The following is a 17,815-nucleotide window of genomic DNA, read 5'->3' on the forward strand; positions in this document are numbered from 1 at the left end:
GATCGTCGATGGACTATAGGAAGTGGTGAAGGGTTCTCCTTTTGTGCTATATAGTGGTCGTAATTGGTTGTGTGAATAACCAAGACTCAGTGCTTGAGAGGCAACACTCATGTTTCTTGCAAGCGAAGGAGAATGGCCTTCATACTCCCTAAATTGACCTTTGTTGAAATTCCCTAAGTGAAGCATCCTTCAGACATTTGATCCAACTCAGGGGTGGCAAGTTACAAGAAACTTGTAGTGTAGATGTGCCTATAGTTGGGTAGAGATGGTTGTTCCTTCTTCAACTTTTAGCAAATACAAGTGGAATAGTTAAGTGTATTTATTCCTTGTAAAGTCATGTAAATGTAGTTAAATACTTCATTTTTTTATACCATGCTAGATACATGTGTATACATGCAATTATAGGTTGAAAGTTGTTGTATCATCATGTTGAATATGTATGATCAATGCGTTGAGTAACTAACATGGCTTGCTTGAATGTTGATGTGCATTCATTTATGAATATGAATGTTGTGTGAAACATTGAAATGGAAGCATTCATTATGTTAATTATGACATCTGTGTGTTGTATGTTCATATGGAAAGGTTAGCTATGGCTATAATGGTCGTATACAAATATTTATTGGTTTATGAAGGCCATCAAGACGAGTCACTTTGTATACCATGATGTTGGAGAGAAACTTCTACCATGATGGTAGCTTAAGGCTCCGTCTTTCTATGGAGGTAAGCTAGCATGCACGCCTTCTTATAGTATAATCAATTGAGACGAGGAGGCTTGGAGCTACTTGGTTAAAGGCTTGCAATGGTTGTGGCTTTGAAAGGGAACCAAGAGCTCGGAAATATTGGAAGTAACAAAGTAGAAAATCCTTGGGTTTTATTTGAAATTTAGAGTTCAGGAAGCCTCGTCGCTAGCCCTTGGTCACATGGCCAGAGGGAAGCCATGACCAAGAGCTAGGTGGGAGTTAGAAAAGCCTTTGGTAGTTGCTTGGTATGGAAAGGTTTACGTAGGTAGATGACACTTAATGGGAAAAAATTTGTTAATCGGGCGCGTTGATTAACGTTGTCAACATTGGGGCATCAGATTACCGGGAAACCTTGGATTGCATAAGAAAAAGGAGGAGGAGGCTGGAAGGACCTTATTACTTGAAGAATTGAAGAAGGCAAAATCTCCTATCTTTGATGAGGAAGTTAAAAAGAATGAAGAGATTGACACATGGCTTCTAGGTCTTGAAAAATATCTGAGAGTGCATATTTACTCAAAAAACATGAAGGCATGAGTAGCCATATTTAATCTGAGAGGAAAATTTGATATATGGTGGGAAGACCTCAAGAATGTCAAGTGGCTTCTAGGCCTTGAAAAATATCTGAGAGTGCATAATTACTCAGAAAACATGAAGGCACGAGTAGCCGTATTTTATCTGAGAGGAAATTTTGATATATGGTGAGAAGACCTCAAGAATGTCAAGGGAATTTGAGAGAAGAAGCTGGCCTAGAATAAGCTTGAAAGGTACTTTAGGGAGAAATATCTATCTGAAATATTATGATGGAAAAATTACGTAATTACGTGAGCACAAGCTAAGGCAACTCAATATGGAAGCAGGTACCAACAGGTTCATAGAGCTATTGAGGTATGTACCTTGTATCAGAGACAAGAAGATAAAAGTCCAATGCTTCCTCAATGGACTTCCACAGTGTTATAAGACCAAATAGAATTCGATGAACTTAAGATGCTGGTAATACCATTTGGCACGATTAAATAGTATTATGACGAGACAAAGCATAAGACTAAATTATGAACATAATGGAAAAAAGAAGGAAAATACGATATTTTAGAATAAAGGATCCAAGATCCTCACACTACAGGGAAGTTGGGAAAAGCGTCGGGTGCAACATAACTACTAAGAGTGAATTTCAATAGAAATTTCTTGCTCGAAATGGGAATGAGCCAATTCGGCCATCAAAGAATGAGGTTGAAGAACCTAGGAAAAAGTTGTTGAAGTGCAGGGGGTGTGGGGAAGAGTATATATTAAGAGACTACCCACACCAAGAACAAGATGGCAAAAGTGTGTACAATGTCCAAGAGGCCACTATTATCAATGATGTGGCTTAGAGTGTACCCCATATTTATGCAACCATGGAGAACCAGCAGGTGGAACACCAAAACCCAGTGGTGGAGATGGAGATATACTTGCCAACCACCCTGTTTAAATTTTAATTGTCCATGTTTCTAAACTTTATTATGTTACTTCACAAGTTGTAGAAGCTCATGTTTTATAGAGGAAACAACATGCCAACTTGTGGCCAATTCAATTAGCGTTGGGACCAAAAGGAAGGTTACAAATTCTATTGAATCATGCCTGTTTGAGATGAGTGGCCTGCTCACAAAAGCCTCTTTAAATATGTTACCTTTAGAGTTGTATGACTCGCTAATTGACAATGATGGATTGGCAATGCATAGGGTAAAATTAGATCGCTTTAATAAAACATTGGAATGTAATGATGATGAAGAGAGCAAAGACTACTGCAAGGAGTATGGAAGCCTGTATCTGTGAGCCAGATTTCAGCGTTGCAATTGAAGAAATATAGCAAAAAGGGATGTATCCTGTATGCCATACAAGTGACAAGTTCAGCTGGGGATAATGAGCTAAGGATTGAGGATTACCCATACTACATGAATATAGTGATGTATGTTGAGTTTTCTAGTTTGGAAGGTACTTCTAGTCTTGTGACTTGACTAGAAGGACTTTTATTTCCCTTGTTATGAGGTTGCATGCAACACACAGAGTGTGCAAGTGAGTTGCACACATGTTGATGTGTTGCGTGTGACATGCATGAGATGTGCATGTAAGACAAGCTAAATTTATGACTTGTACTTGAGTTAAAGTAGAGAAAGCTAAAGATAAGTAATGTCACTCATCTTCGGTTAACTTGATGAGCTAATTTTGGCCACCATTCTTAGCTTAGGAAAGTTATAAATTGAGCCTAATGTGAGGAGCTAAGATACAATAGTAGCACAAGATTGAGATAGGCTTCTCAATAAGCATGTGCTGGGTCTGAGAGAGTGCAATGACACTGGTGATCAATATTGCATTTTCTCTGTTGGGCCATTATCCTTGGTACGAGAGCCAAGTAAGTTTTTTGATTAAGTTATTGATGAAGAACTGGTGCTTGGGCATAAATCTATTTGTTCGTAATTCAGACCAAGTATTATTTTTTTGCTTCCACTATATTTTTATGGGTTAGGAATCTGGTTGTGTATTTGTTTCGCTTATTAATTGCTAGGAACCAAATATTGGGAGCTATGTTCTAAAAGTTTAACATGGTATCAAAGCATAAACTTTTAATTGATTTTGGAATCACAAGAAGTTGAGTTCGTATTGGATCGCTGGAGCTAGGTTGGCTCGGATCATATGAACATAATTTTTTTTAAAGGTGGCAAAATTTTCTTTTAAAAGGGTCTAGAAGAATTTATTTTTTGAGCGATTTTTTTTTTTTTTTGTTAGGTTGTGTTGAAAAAAAACTCTATTAAAAAAACGTAAAAGAAACAAAAAAAAGACAAACATGACATGATCCACTGGATTGTCTCGCATACCGATCCAGACACAATGGTGTTGAGCAATGTCAATGGAACACAACTTGCGACCTTCAGGGCGAAGGACTTTCAGGAGATGTATCACTTACCATAGCTGGTGATCACGATGGAAAAACGCTTCGGCGGACCCAACGAGAGTGCAAACTCAAGAGATATCTTGAAGAGCTGGGTGAAAGAGCCAACCAAGTTCAGGACAACACCCAGCTAGGTTTACAAGACGAAAATACTGCCAAAGGCATATCAGCTCTTGGTCATCTTTGCATGTCGCTTATACGGCCAAGGGAGAACATAAACCTTCCCGCAGAGTTGGGTGATTGCGTTGGATCCACTGGCGAGCGAAGGAAGACCTTGCAACTGGTGCGACATGTTGGCTCTTAGGTTGAAGGAACAAGTAACAAAACCTTGACATCTGCCCAAGGGTCAGCAAGCGAAGATATACATGTCCGCTTACATACTGGATGCAGTCTGTGCCCGTCAGCAATTCCTAGGCTTGGGTTGGGCATGGACACCTTCAGAAACCTCTGTGCACACTTATTGCAGGTTGTTCTCCGAATGCAGCTTCTGTGGAGTTATCATATAGTTATTAGACCACTTCGTCACCCCGGTGTACAAGATGATATTTGAGCAGGATCCACCTTGCATGTCGCAGGCAACGATGGAGGCATTGATCGACATAGCAGATTGGTATGCCTCACCATTTGGCACCTTCATACGGATGTACAATGTGGAGAAGGCTCCGCATGTTTTGTGGAAGTTTGCCATGGACAATCTTGTCATGCAAGAAGTGTCATATCACATCTCGACAGGGTTGTTAGCGAGACTACATAGGAAGAAGAAGGCACTTTGGCCCGCTCTTCCTTTACAGATCGGGTTGTATGAGATATAAAATCTCAAGTATGTTGAGGCCAAGACGGAGGAATTCAAAAGATTCACCTTCGGCACCAGAAGTTTCAATCCGTTTGACCCACATTTCTTAGTGAAGGACTACTATGCGAGAGTGAAACATCATTGGATCCACGGGGTGTGTCATTGGCCTGAGGAAGACCCATGGAGATACTGCTATCACTTCTCAAGGCTTAATGAACTGGTCAGCATAGCTGTAGAGTGATTAGCAAACCAGAAGGAAGTAGCATCGCAGAGAGTAACATCATCAACAACAACAGAGGGCGGTAGACCTGTGTGTGACAAAGGCAAGAGAAAGATTGTTACCAGCGCAAGGTAGAGCAAGGCTGCAAGTTCAAAGCAGATCCACTTGTGTTGAAAACAACTTTGGAGATTGAGGCTAAGAGGCGACAACGCGACAAAAGAATCGCGCAAAGGCAAAGAGAGAAATAGAGGATGGAGGAAATAGAAAAGGAGTTGTAAGAGTTGAAGCAGCAACTCAGATAATAACAAGAGCTGCACAAAAGAGAGAAGGAAGCGCAACAAGAACAGGTACAACAGGAGGCGCAACATGCACAGATGGATGAAACTGCGACCATACAAGTTATAAACTCATTTGAGTAGCTGGCACAATGCAGGCAGGGTGAGTAGTCGTAGCAACAGGACTTGGCTTAAGAGATTGAACAGATGGACACGGATATGATTCAGCCAAAGTCAGATCAAGGTATTGACCTCATGCCTCAAGACCAAGAAGTCACCCCACTGGCTTCACCAGTCCGGAAGCAGAGCAAGTCCCAAGTGATCAAATAGACACAAAAATCCTTGAAGACAATCCGGAGGCGGAGATGCACAACATATCTTTCGATGAGTCACAACACAGAGTTGTGCAGTCGTGCAGAGTGCCTACTCTGGATGCTCATGTATTTCTTGCGCAATTTGAAGAACGAGTATGGTGTTCGATGTACACAAGCATCCAACATCATTGACCGATGCTACCAGAGCCTATGCCAAAGCCACCAACTCTAGTGTTCGATTCTTGATAGCGGAGAACGAGTGCATGGCTAAGGAGTTACAAGCGACCAAGCAGGCAGGAGAACAGGTTACAACATCCGTCAGATTAGAGTTGAGGAGAGAAATACTGAATGAAGTATTGTCTCTCGAGACAGTCATGCGAACATTGTATTCCAGATTCGCCACTGTGCATAAGTTAGTTGTCCATCTCAATGGTTGGCAGTAGCGCTGTGCTAGGAGAGCACGCATCTTGTTAGATTTGCACACTGCTGTCGATCACATGCAATCATGGACAATGAGGTACAAGGGAGCCCTCAACGTGCCGGAGCTTAGAATGAGATGAAATTATTATCATTGAAAGCTCTCAACGAGCAGGAGACAATGGCAGTATCATAAATATGATTTGAGGAGTTGGAGTTGGAGGAAATTTGATAACTCCATCTTCATAATAAACAGTGAAGGTTGGGTCTAAATTTCTAATTAAGCCCCACAACCCCAAGACAACATTTGGGGGTTGGCTGTGTTACACTGCATTTGCCAAAGACGATGAAGCCAAAGGCGGTAGAGTTGAAGGCACACATCCAGAGTAAGATCTAGAACTACGACGAACTCTTGTAGTTCATCACTAGTTTGTAGGCTTCACGTGCACGGGTGTTCAGGAGCATGGATGTCATTGTGTGTACTCATGCGATCCCATCCATTGACACACTCATCGAGACGAAGACAAAAAACCAATTCTGACTGGATCTGGACATGTACTTTGATGAGTTGATGCACGTAGCCACCAACGCAGACATGGAGATTAGCGCAGACACTATGCATCAGTATGTTGTTGGTATGGTTGCACTCAAGACTATGATGCGCATGTTATCAAACGAGTTGGACAGAGGTGCCAAATTAGTGTACCTGGATGCAACGGAGGCAAGAGTTTTCTTTCAGAAGGATGTCACAACAGAGTACATGGACACCATCACGGACTACCAAGCTTGGCATCATGTCGCCACTGTCGATTATCACGAGGATGTCGAAGAGTTGGTCTTCCCACAAATGTCCGAGTCTTAGTGATGTCTTGCATGGCTTACTCAAGCCTATTTTGTCTCACATGGGTACATGTGCACACTGTAATGTAACATGTTGTAAAAGTGAAAGACCAAGTGTCGATAGTAGAATGTAGCAGTCATGTAGTAGTTGAAGTGTCATGAGGGTAGGTGAAGAGTGACAAAGGGGAATGTCAAGGGCCACCTCACCCTTTGCTATTTATAGAACCTCATAACCCATTGTACAGACTTTTGGGAGCCAAGCTTCCTATAGGTGTAACTTAGAGAAAGCTTGGAGTGTATTGTAACGAGCCTTGGCTTCTCCACAGTGCAGAGCTAGTACATCTCTTTGGAGGAGCAGGCGACAGTGACTATAACGTTCCGCTATCGGGACTAGTGGTTGGTCATGGTTGTATGTATGATTGGATCTTTCACTCTTTTAATATAACAGAGCCAACATGTTTCATGCATATGTTGTTATTGTAGTTCGACTATCCTGGTTACTCTAATGATATATGTAGCTGTTATTTACACATGTATGTATGGACTATTATGTATATGTTTGTATGAATCTTATCGAAATGTGTTATTGGTATAACCATCACTTTGGATTGTCGGCTATCCTGCTTTCCATCTGGTGATGTCTTGTTGCTCGTGTTTTCCCTTTCACGCTGCATGCTATCACAGGTTTTGAAGGGGCGCACTTATCCCTCGTTCCGTGTGTTAGAGCCTTTCATGCACCTTCCTCGACTTGCTGCAAAGGTCACACCCTTGCTGCCAACAAGGACATCTTACTTACCTCTGCGTGCAACCACGGTCAAGGCGATAACGTACTACCTCACTGCTGGTACTCCTACACCAAATGGTCTAAGATCTAGTTGGGACTTCTTACTGGGGAGATCCCCTGACATGTTGGTGGGTCCAACATCGTAAACAACTCCATATGTCTATGGAGATAGGCTAGCATGCATGATTTCATTTGGTATAAGAATTAGGATGAGGAGGCTTGGAGTTGTTTGGTTAAGGGAAAGTAATTGTCTTTGCTTTGGGAAGGGGGAATGAGCGCCGAAATATCGGAAGTAATTGAGAAAAAAATTCTTGGGTTTTATATGAAATTTGGAGTTCAGGAATCCTCGGCCCTAGCCCCTATTCACATGGCTCGAGGGGAGTCATGACCAAGAACTAGGTGGTAGGAGGGGCTTATTAGAATACTAGATCTTGAAGAATTAAAAGAAAAGCCTTTGGGAGTTACTCGCTATGGTGCGGCTTTGGTAAACAGACAACACTTGATAGCATACACTCTTTTAGTTAGGGGCGTTAATTGACGAGCTTGGACCCATGGGTTATCGAGTAACCTTGGGAAGTGATGTCATGGAAAATCTTTGATATCCTGATATCTTGGCATGCATGTTATTAGTTCGATGTGGCAGGGACATTAGCTCTAGCCACTTGGCCTGTTGCGATTGGATGCTAGAGATATGAGGTGGCATGCTGAACTAGTCACCAACCTATCAAGTTTCAACCTATCGGAAATTTCGAAGGTTTGCAGTTATAAGGAATTTGTCAATATTTCAATATTCCATGGTGGGATATCACTATATAGATATATCAACATATCGGGATATTTGCACACTGGGGTATTGGTATAGCAGGGTGAAGACATATCAGGCCACCATAGTATAGGCATACCGGAACACTAGAGGATTTAGGGATGCTCCCTTTCATAAAAATAGCAATATGGCAGGGCTCCGATAGGACAATTGGGTAGTGGATGAGGACTAGTGTGGGAGCGAGGGGTGGCCAACGACAGCCATGTGTCATCCACGTGGTTTGTATGGTGCTGATGTGGTCTCAATGGGGTGAACTTTCAAATGTTTATAACTTCGTGCCGGAGCTTAGAATGAGATGAAATTATTATCATTGAAAGCTCTCAACGAGCAGGAGACAATGGCAGTATCATAAATATGATTTGAGGAGTTGGAGTTGGAGGAAATTTGATAACTCCATCTTCATAATAAACAGTGAAGGTTGGGTCTAAATTTCTAATTAAGCCCCACAACCCCAAGACAACATTTGGGGGTTGGCTGTGTTACACTGCATTTGTTTTTGACACATGCTAATGTGTCTGCCTTATCCTTTAATCGTAAGCAGTGAAGCACGACCCTTATGAAGCCCGTGGGTACCTGCGAGTAAGAGCGGGTCACATGCCGGGACAGGTCAACCACATAGAACCTGCAGTCTAGACCCCTTACCCTGCGGGTTTGTACTAGACCTGGCTACCCGCATCAAATCCGCGGGTAGCCCATTAAACTCTCATTGGACCCCTATAAGACCCTCCGGGCATCAAAACCCACAATCTGCCCAAAATTTCAATTTTTTTTTTTTGCTTTTCTATGACTGCCCCATGAAAGGACATTCCCCCTGCTGCTATCATTTTGGGACAATTCTGAGCTATTTGCTGAAATTGAAACAAGATAGGAAAAAGGTGGAAACGTGGGAAGTACTTTCAATCTTTTCTGACCTAGTGGAAACCACTTATTCAGCAGACTGTAAATATGTTGAATGTTTGCTTTTGCAAACTTTCTTCACAGTACACTAATAAAGTAATACTACACAAATTCATTCCAGTTGCATAATTCCAAGGGCTTACAATTTTCGCGGAATAACCATGATAGCAAAAGCCATCTCCCATCTCCCTGAGTGTACTTATGAAGTTATTTATCATATAATTGATCTGACTTCTTGTGATTCTCACCATGAGGTGTGAACTTGTCCATTTTGTGAGATAGTACTAATTTTTCACAACAAATAACTAGTCTTGAGTCTCACCTACTAATTCTCTCTTTGATAATATAATTTTTAGCACATTAACCACTATGCCAGCCTTTCAGATTGGGGCTCTTGTTGGTTCTAAATTAGGTTTATTAAGCATATTGACAAGTACAAATCCTTGTTTATTTTTGTCTGTCTTTTATGAGAAGGATGCCCAACAAGATGCTTTATTTCTAATCTTTAGGTCAGTCTTAAAAATATTAGTCTTCTGTTCTTCAGTAGCCATGGATGATTCTTTTTATGAATTCTTGGATAGCTATCTTCAGTTCAGGAAAAGATGGTATGATTTACCTCATCGAAGCCGAAATGGGTCAATGGCTGGTGTGGTAGTTGGAGGTCAGGACGTAAGCCAACGTGTCTTCATGGTCCTGTATCGCATGTCAGATTCCCATCTCTGATGCCCTTGATTTTCCTGTCAGCTTCTATTTTGTGCTTAAAATTTACCACATTTAAAGTTTTTTTTTTGGTATTTTGACGAGTCTTATACGGGTCTTATAAGGGTCGTTCCTGAGTCTTATATGAGTCGATGCCGTGACAAGTCTTATACGAGTACGAGTTGTGCAACATTGATCGTAAGTGATATCTTCTAAGCTTCCTTCCAGATGCTGTCCATTGATCTACAGTTTCACCAGCTACCCAATTTTATCAGACCATTTCCATCCTTGTTAGCACTGGTCCATGATAATAGGATGATCAACCTGACTCAAAGTTAACAGGTTCCTATCCTGTAGATCCTCCCTTATTTCCAGTGGCAAGTCCATGGTTTCTTCATGTGCTAGAATTGCTTTTGATCCCATTATAACAAGCTCCACTGAGCCTACCCTCCAGGCCAGATGATCCCCAATTACTAGTAAAACCTGTGTTAGGGATTTCCAGTGCACTGAAACATTTTGTATACTTTTTCTTGCAGGTCTAATGCAATCTAAAACATCTCCTGGCCAAAAATACTTGTGTGCAATGATAATATTCTAAAGGCCAGCAGAGGTCAAGGCCTGCTGCAGGTATTTTGGTGCTAGAGAAGCCCTGGATTTGATGAATGTTTTTCCAGCCCCAGTGTCTCATATATTTTTGGTAGGCAATAGTTTTCCATGTTACAAACGAGCCTCGTCTTTTTGAAGCCTTCCCAACCAAATTAAATTAAAACATATTTTTGTTATCTTCTCAAGAACCCCTTTGGGAATCTAAGTCATAGAATGCCAAAAGACATGTATAGCTTCCAAGACCAAATTAACTATGTGGTCAATCTCCTGCCAATAGAGATCCATTTGGCTTGAAATATTATGACACACTTATGGATAAGAAGAGCTCAGGAAATCTTTGGCAAGAAGTAGTGAGGGATTATTTGGCACCATAGATCCTAAATTGTAAAGACTCACAATTCTCTTTCATATAATATAAACTTTAAAGTGTCTTCTAGTCAATGTGAGGTGATGGTGCAATTTTTTTTGCATTTTTTGTGGCTCTTTTTGAGTAATTGTTTATGCTGCCAAAGTTTGAAAAAGGGTTGGAATGTTAAAAAGGTGTGGTAAACTAAAAAATCCAAAGAGTTGGTAGAAAGCATGTTCTATGATCATTAGAACTTAACAATCACTGATTATTTTGAGGTTAATAGCCTCATAAATAAATGTAGAAGTTATTTCTATCAACGTCTTTATTTTACTTATGGCGGGACAACTGCATATATAGAATTGATGCCTATAATCAGGAAATTGAATAAGAAGGGCATTTTGTATAATTCCTGGGGAATGCTAGCCAACAAGTTTGATAAAGAAACTGAGTTCACCTAACACAAAATAAACATGCTACATTTAAAGTGAATGCCATTGTGGTACCCATGTATGTAGTACACTGGGTAAAATGGGAGATGCATAATCATTGTAGAGAGAGTTTGGGCATCAGAAGTCCAAAGAGGAGGTAAAAGACATACAGTTTGAACCTTGCTTTGTGGAGTCACTACCAAAGCAATGATAGGAGGCTACACATTACAGTATGATGTTAAGTTCAATGGAGAATCATTATTTATAATAATAACTCAGCAAGAGTTGTGGAAATCAAGGGAGAAGCAGTACAGAAGCGCAAGGGTTTTGGTGCTTTCTTGTTGCTGAAATGCTGTTAGGCAATTTTTTGAATCTAGTATGACAAATGTATTTGCCACTTGGTTTCCTACATATGTCTGCTACTACCCATCATGATTTTGAGTACTCCAATTATTGAAATGGTCAGTTCAGAAAAGTCTTCTACCTTGGAGATTCTGGTGGATCCAAGAGCAAAAATTAAACTTTCTCCCGACAAAGTATAGCCTCTTGGAATCTTTGTAGTCCCTGTTTCTGTAGGATTTTTTTCTGTGGTTCTCAGTGTCTACTTTAGATTATTTTATTACTTCAATTCAATTAAGCAATGTAAGTAGAACATTGATGGCTATCGTGTTTTAAAACTTTGTCAGTATAGAGAGCTTGGCTGAGATCTCCACATTTATAAATGGTGTTGGTGCAATTTCATAAAAAACTAAACACCACAATTGATTGGTACCTCATGGCAACAGTTTGGTGCCTTCTGGTGATTCATTCAGAGTGCGCTCACAACAGAGTCCTTCAAGGCTGTGAAGAAAGTGATTTTCCAAATGAGAAATGTTGCTGTTGAACGACTTCTAAGGCGTCTAGCATTGCAAGTGAAAAATGAGCAACTGAGAACTTTGATTTTACATAAAGACTAATTTTTTATTAATGTCTAGTGTCCACTAATGACTAAGAGGAGGTCAACAGGATTAGAGGGTACAGTCAGTAGTCAATAGGCTTTGAGAGTTTCCAAAACTTTCCTATATACTAAAATGTCAACAAAAAAAGGTGAAGATATAATTGACAATAAAATGTAGAGTCGCAGGATTTAGGTAAAGCAGAAGAGGAAAACCTGAGGAGGTATGAGGTGCTTTATAAACTTTCATGTCGTAACAGGCAAAGAGGATGAAATGATTGTGTTGGATGTCCGACTGAAGAAGTTTGAAGGAGCTTCCCTGGTCACTAGATATTTTGGGTTTCTAATAATGATGCTAATACAGTGCAGTTATCAGATTAGTGCTCACGTATTTCACAAAGAATTTTTAGGAGATAGACATGGAGAATGTAGAGACAAAAACAATTTGTGAGTAGAGGTCTTCAATGTAGAATTAGCAGAGGCTCGATCATTTTTGAATCATGCAAATGCATGTTCCAGAGACTTAACGATATTTTTGTCAGGGGGATGACATCCCATGTAGGAGGTGTAGTTTCAAGGAAAAGAGTTGGAAGCTATTAAAATAAGTGATGTTTTTAATTGGGGCCCAGGTGCAAGCTGGTTGAAGACAAATTCATGCTAATATTTTTGTGACAAAAATGAATTACAAACAATGCAAAGACAAGCCACTGACGAGATTGCTGACAAAGCAAGACATGCTTTATGAATTAAGAACGGATAATTTTTTCTTCCACATTGATGTAAAAAATGTGCAAGAATGGAATGGCAGTGCAGAATTGGTTCCATTAGTCCGGTAGTGTGAAGAGTGGAAGTCAGTGGTTAACGAAAGATGATAGATTGCCTAGAGAACTAACAGGAGAATCGACAATGATACTTTTTCACAGATGTTTTTGCAATTGTATATCTTCATTGATATTATCAATGCCAGTTTTGATTTGGATGCAGATTCAGGCAATATATTGTTAGAGATTAATCCTGACCTACGGCTTCCTTCCTTCCACACATCCTTGCATGTTGCTGCTGCCTGCCTGTGAATCGGTGCATGCCCCTGAGGTAGTGGAAAACAAATATACATAAAGAGACTATCGCTTGATATGGATCACACAATTTGTTGAAAGAGCACTTCCCCCAAAAAAATGTTTTACCAACATTCCTATACAGGAATTTCGAAGACTCAAAATCCACGGTAAGTCCCCACCATCACGATAGGGTCGGAAGATGTTTTCTAAAAGTGACAATATTAGAGGATAGATCAGTTCGATGATGTTGTGGGTGGAATGACATCTGTTATGATAGGTTGCTGTTTCAAAGAAGTTGTCAGTTCAATCAATCTATAGTTTAGTATCGTAGTCTAGCAGAGTTGTTTAGAATTGTAGTGGAAATTTGTTATTTAGCAAAGTTGCAAAATAGAGGAAGGTGTTAGAACTGTAAGGCTAAGTTGTGGGTCCTGCAAGCTTAGGTTGCAGTCTGTCAGGTTGTGGAGACTTGGGTGCATCCCTTGGTTGGGTCGTCAGCCCTTGAAATTCAATGCACAATAATGTTGCCAGCTGGTCAAGCAGTGGAAGATAGAGGGCATATCTATTTAACAATAGGTGGAGTACCTTTACTCTTCACATGTATAAATATGTTATGCATTGACGGATATCTCCACCATCTGAAATTTTCTCCTTCTCTCTCTCCTTCACACACATACACAGCATTCTCTCTCTATGATTGGCGGGCTTGGTCTCAGATCCATTTCCTTCCTCTGGCTAGTGACCATTTTATTTATACCGGTAGCGAATACCAACGATAACGTAATGAAATATTAACAACGAATTACTGGATCAGAGCATGTGGAGAAGATTAATTTAACAAAGTAAATATCTGAATGAAGCAGTAGCAGGCTCTTGGAATACAACGCTAGCATAGGAAACAAATGCTATCCTGAAAATAAAAAAAATTAGTTGCTGCAGCAGAGTAAAGAAAAGTCTCAGACCATAGCATTAGCCCTTTACCTGTCTCTGCCATCATCATTATAAGCATGGAGTAATTGTGTCTGTTAGTATGGCCATACAAAATCATTGAAAGTGATGGGCACAATTCTGCGAACACCGACACGAGAAACATTGAAATTGGAGAACCACCAGAATAAGGATTGACATCCAGATTAAGTTTATTCTAGTCGCATATCCCTTTGTTGGTAGTTTGTGCGTATTTTAACTTGTAAGTCTGAAGATTGAATGATAAGTTGATGCTGATTGATATATGAACAATGATTGTTACAGTAGGTTGAGCTTGTTTTATAGTGTCATCAAACCTCTTTACTGAATTGTCATGTATGTGTTAACTCATAGTATTTTATATTGTTATTTACTTCTATCTATTTATATAGAATTATTGTATCTATACCCTAGTTAGTGTTGTACAAGTCGTGGCAGTGTTTCCTGATTTTTTTGACAATCTGTCCAGGAGAAACTGAAGGAAAGAAAACGTGAAATGCTGAAAAGGAAGGAACGCGAGGAACAAGAGATGGAGAGAGTGCGATTGAAGGCTAGAAGAAAGGATGCGGTGACTTCATATCAAGCTTTGCTAACGGAAAGGATAAAAGACTGCGAGGTGATTTTCTTTCAAATGCCTTGCCTACAAAGCAGTGGTCAAGTACTTAAATTTGAGACAAGCTGTTTCATTCTGAAAATTAATATTTTTGTTTGTTTGTCAGGCTTCGTGGACCGAGTCTAAACCCAAGTTGGAGAAGGACCCTTTAGGGCGTGCTACAAATTCTGATCTAGATCTAGCAGAGCGGGAGAGATTATTCCGTGAACATGTTAATGGGTTATACGAGGTGAATGTTTTGATATTGGAATTAGTTTATTCATTAAATATGATATTAAACAAATTATCAGATTGCTAAATAATGGCATGGAATATTTTTGTTTAGCGTTGTGTGCGGGAATATCGGTCGCTTCTGGCTGATGTTATCACCATGGATATGGCAACTAAGGATCTTGAAGATGGAAAGAATATTCTTACTTCATGGTCCGAGGCAAAACGCCTATTGAAGCCAGACCAGAGGTATGCTAGGATGCCGCGAAGAGAGCGAGAATTATGGTGGCGCAGGTATGCTGATGATGTACAACGGAGGGTAAAGGTAACTGGATCAGAAAGGAACGAAGATAAACCAAATGTGGATGATAGTGGTAAAAGATCACCAGGAGTGAGGAAAAACCAAAGTCGTAGGTAATTTTGTACATATATTCTTATTATGTCCAGATGCGATGTTCGCAACTACTGACATTACTTGAAATCCCGTGGTCACGGCATCTGTTTTGTTGTCTGGGCAGTTAACTCTGTTCTAATAATTTTTTAGGTGATTTTGACAATTTTAATTTGCAATCTTTAGTGCCATGAATGCAAATTCAAATCTGTATGTACCTGATACAAGATATCATTATGTAAAATGAATATTATGGTAGGGTCTATTACATGCCATTAAGCTGTTCGATAACTTGATTCAGTTGCTCCGATAGGCCCTTTGAGAAAAACTGCAGGTTATGGTAGGATATACAAGATCAAGTTCCAATATTTGTTGCAAGCGTGGGGAACCCCGGAACTCATGGAAAGAGGTTATACGGTACAACTTGCACCGATGTCAATATGTTTGGCCGCAAGAAACTTGTGCCACATTGTATTGAGAATATACACGTTATATTCATGCAGCTGGGCTGCTTGTTCTCATTATCTCAACCGGATGTGTTTCGCCAAAATTTGCACTCTATTAAATGAAACAGTGCTGAAGTTGTATGAATTTCCCAAATATTTGATTCTATTTTTTGGAACTAAACGTCGCTTCTCTAGGCCGTGCAACATTTGGAATGTTGGTTGGTTATATTTTTTTGTGGGTAGCTCTTACTAAGAATGTGAACTTTGTATTCCACTAATTTTTTTTTTCCGAGTTGTCTCGTTGAAAATAATCACAACAAAGCAATGACTCCAGCAAGAATGTGGTTCAAGGGGGCTTTCGAGTTCCCTCGTTGAAAACAATCACACCAAAGCAACGGATGCAGCAGGATGTGATATTCCCGGTATTATACTCAGGGTTTATTGCAGTTTGATGTAGGTGATTTCTGTACAATGTTTTCATGGAATCTTCAAATGGCAATGATCGATTTTAATATTTTGGCAAGAAATTCAGGAGAAGATTTAATAGAGATGGGAAACTGGATGATTGCCGTGATGGTTCTGATTTGCTGAAAAATATTATATTTTGTAAAATTAATAAAAGTACAAATAATGTTTTATTTCAACCGTATTTGTGGATTGCAATTAATAAGTTTCGGAAAGGTCTTTGATATAACAAGATTATGTATCGATTTTAAAACAAAAGGTTAAGATTTTGAGAAGGATATAAGATATAGATGTTAATGATAAATTTTAAAAGGGGTTAACCAAAGCTAAAAATTTTAGAAGGATATGAGATATACTAGCAATAATTTTTATATGGTTTTGATGGGGCAAGAATATATTAATTTTTAATGAAAGTTTCAATATTTGTGGTATGATGGAGTTAATCATATTGTGATTATTTTATTTTTATTTATAATGTGATTTTATGATAGGAATTTTTAATTGTAAAAGTGAATTCAGAGGGAATAATCAACAAAAATTAGAATTAATGAGCAAAACTTCTTAAAGAACAACACATACATATATGAGATATAAAACTAAATGGACAACAAATGATTTCAATGGAGCTCCACTACAAGTGCTACCAATTCTATTGTTCCATATCTTTAAAATTGTAAGACATGGCAGTGACACATTTGGATGCATTGAATTCTGTTATGCACACCATCCTAGACAACATAGTACGTTTTTACGTTTTTTAATCTTTGCTTACTTAAGATTTGTTTTTAATTTTGGGAATAGCGGAGACTCCGGACGAGCACCGAGGGTTATACGATTATAGTGTATGTTTTCCACTGAATGCATCAACATTTGGTCACTAGCCCTTGCCATGGTTTGAGTTGTGAGGAGGCCAATTAGTTTTATATTCCTAGGTACATGGATCTGTCTAGGAATGAGGAATGAGACACACTGTAAGTCACAACAATGGGTGCATTTTTTCCCTAAGCATAGGAAATTATACATGCATGAATTTGTTTGAATTTGTACCAAGGAATTCAACTCCTTGCATTGATAAATCACCACACTCACTCCTTAATGGGAGGTTATGACTGACATAAATAGGTGTTTTGATTTGTTAATCCATGCTATGTTGATGTATTCCAAATCTATTGCTCTCCTCAATCCCATTATTCCACGAGCCTTAAAATTAATTTGGTCATGTTTAAATTACGCTGATAGGCGTTTCCTTTGCTGGCTTTGGGTGGGCAACACTGTTCACCCAACCAGTCAGAGTGCCTAGATTTCACCCTTCTAGCCAATAGCATCATGACATGTGTTTACACTTCATCTTGCCATTTGTCCAATTTCTACCTAATTTATTTCTCCTGCAGAATTGTCAAAAAAATTAAAAACTGCAGGTGGTCGCTGAGCGTTTATGGTGACTTATTGTATGACATCCCTGACATGCCATCCCTTCTTGTTGTCTTCCTGTGCATGCCATCCCTTCTCACTATCCGCCTACGCCTTCAAACAATAAGTGCTTTACCAATTTGCTCAAGCAAGGCTCCAAAGAGGACCAGTCGTGCCCTGCCATGCAACCTAGCAACAAAGTAAAGGTTTAATG

General features: G+C 39.6%; 1 protein-coding gene across 1 annotated transcript in view; it reads left to right on the forward strand.

Moving 5' to 3' along the window:
- Positions 1–15,952, forward strand: part of LOC149156955 (pre-mRNA-processing protein 40C-like) — a 107,112-nt gene extending 91,160 nt beyond the window's left edge. Inside the window, 3 exon segments of the mRNA XM_089438902.1 lie at positions 14,536–14,682; positions 14,786–14,908; positions 15,005–15,952. Of these exon segments, the coding sequence (XP_089295028.1) occupies positions 14,536–14,682; positions 14,786–14,908; positions 15,005–15,307 (573 nt within the window). The 3' untranslated portion in view covers positions 15,308–15,952.
- The last annotated feature ends 1,863 nt before the right edge of the window (positions 15,953–17,815 follow it).

Source organism: Pinus tabuliformis, chromosome 9 (genome assembly GCF_031772625.1).
Source record: "Pinus tabuliformis cultivar Carrire ecotype Pingquan chromosome 9, CPIR1, whole genome shotgun sequence".
Taxonomy (NCBI): domain Eukaryota; kingdom Viridiplantae; phylum Streptophyta; class Pinopsida; order Pinales; family Pinaceae; genus Pinus; species Pinus tabuliformis.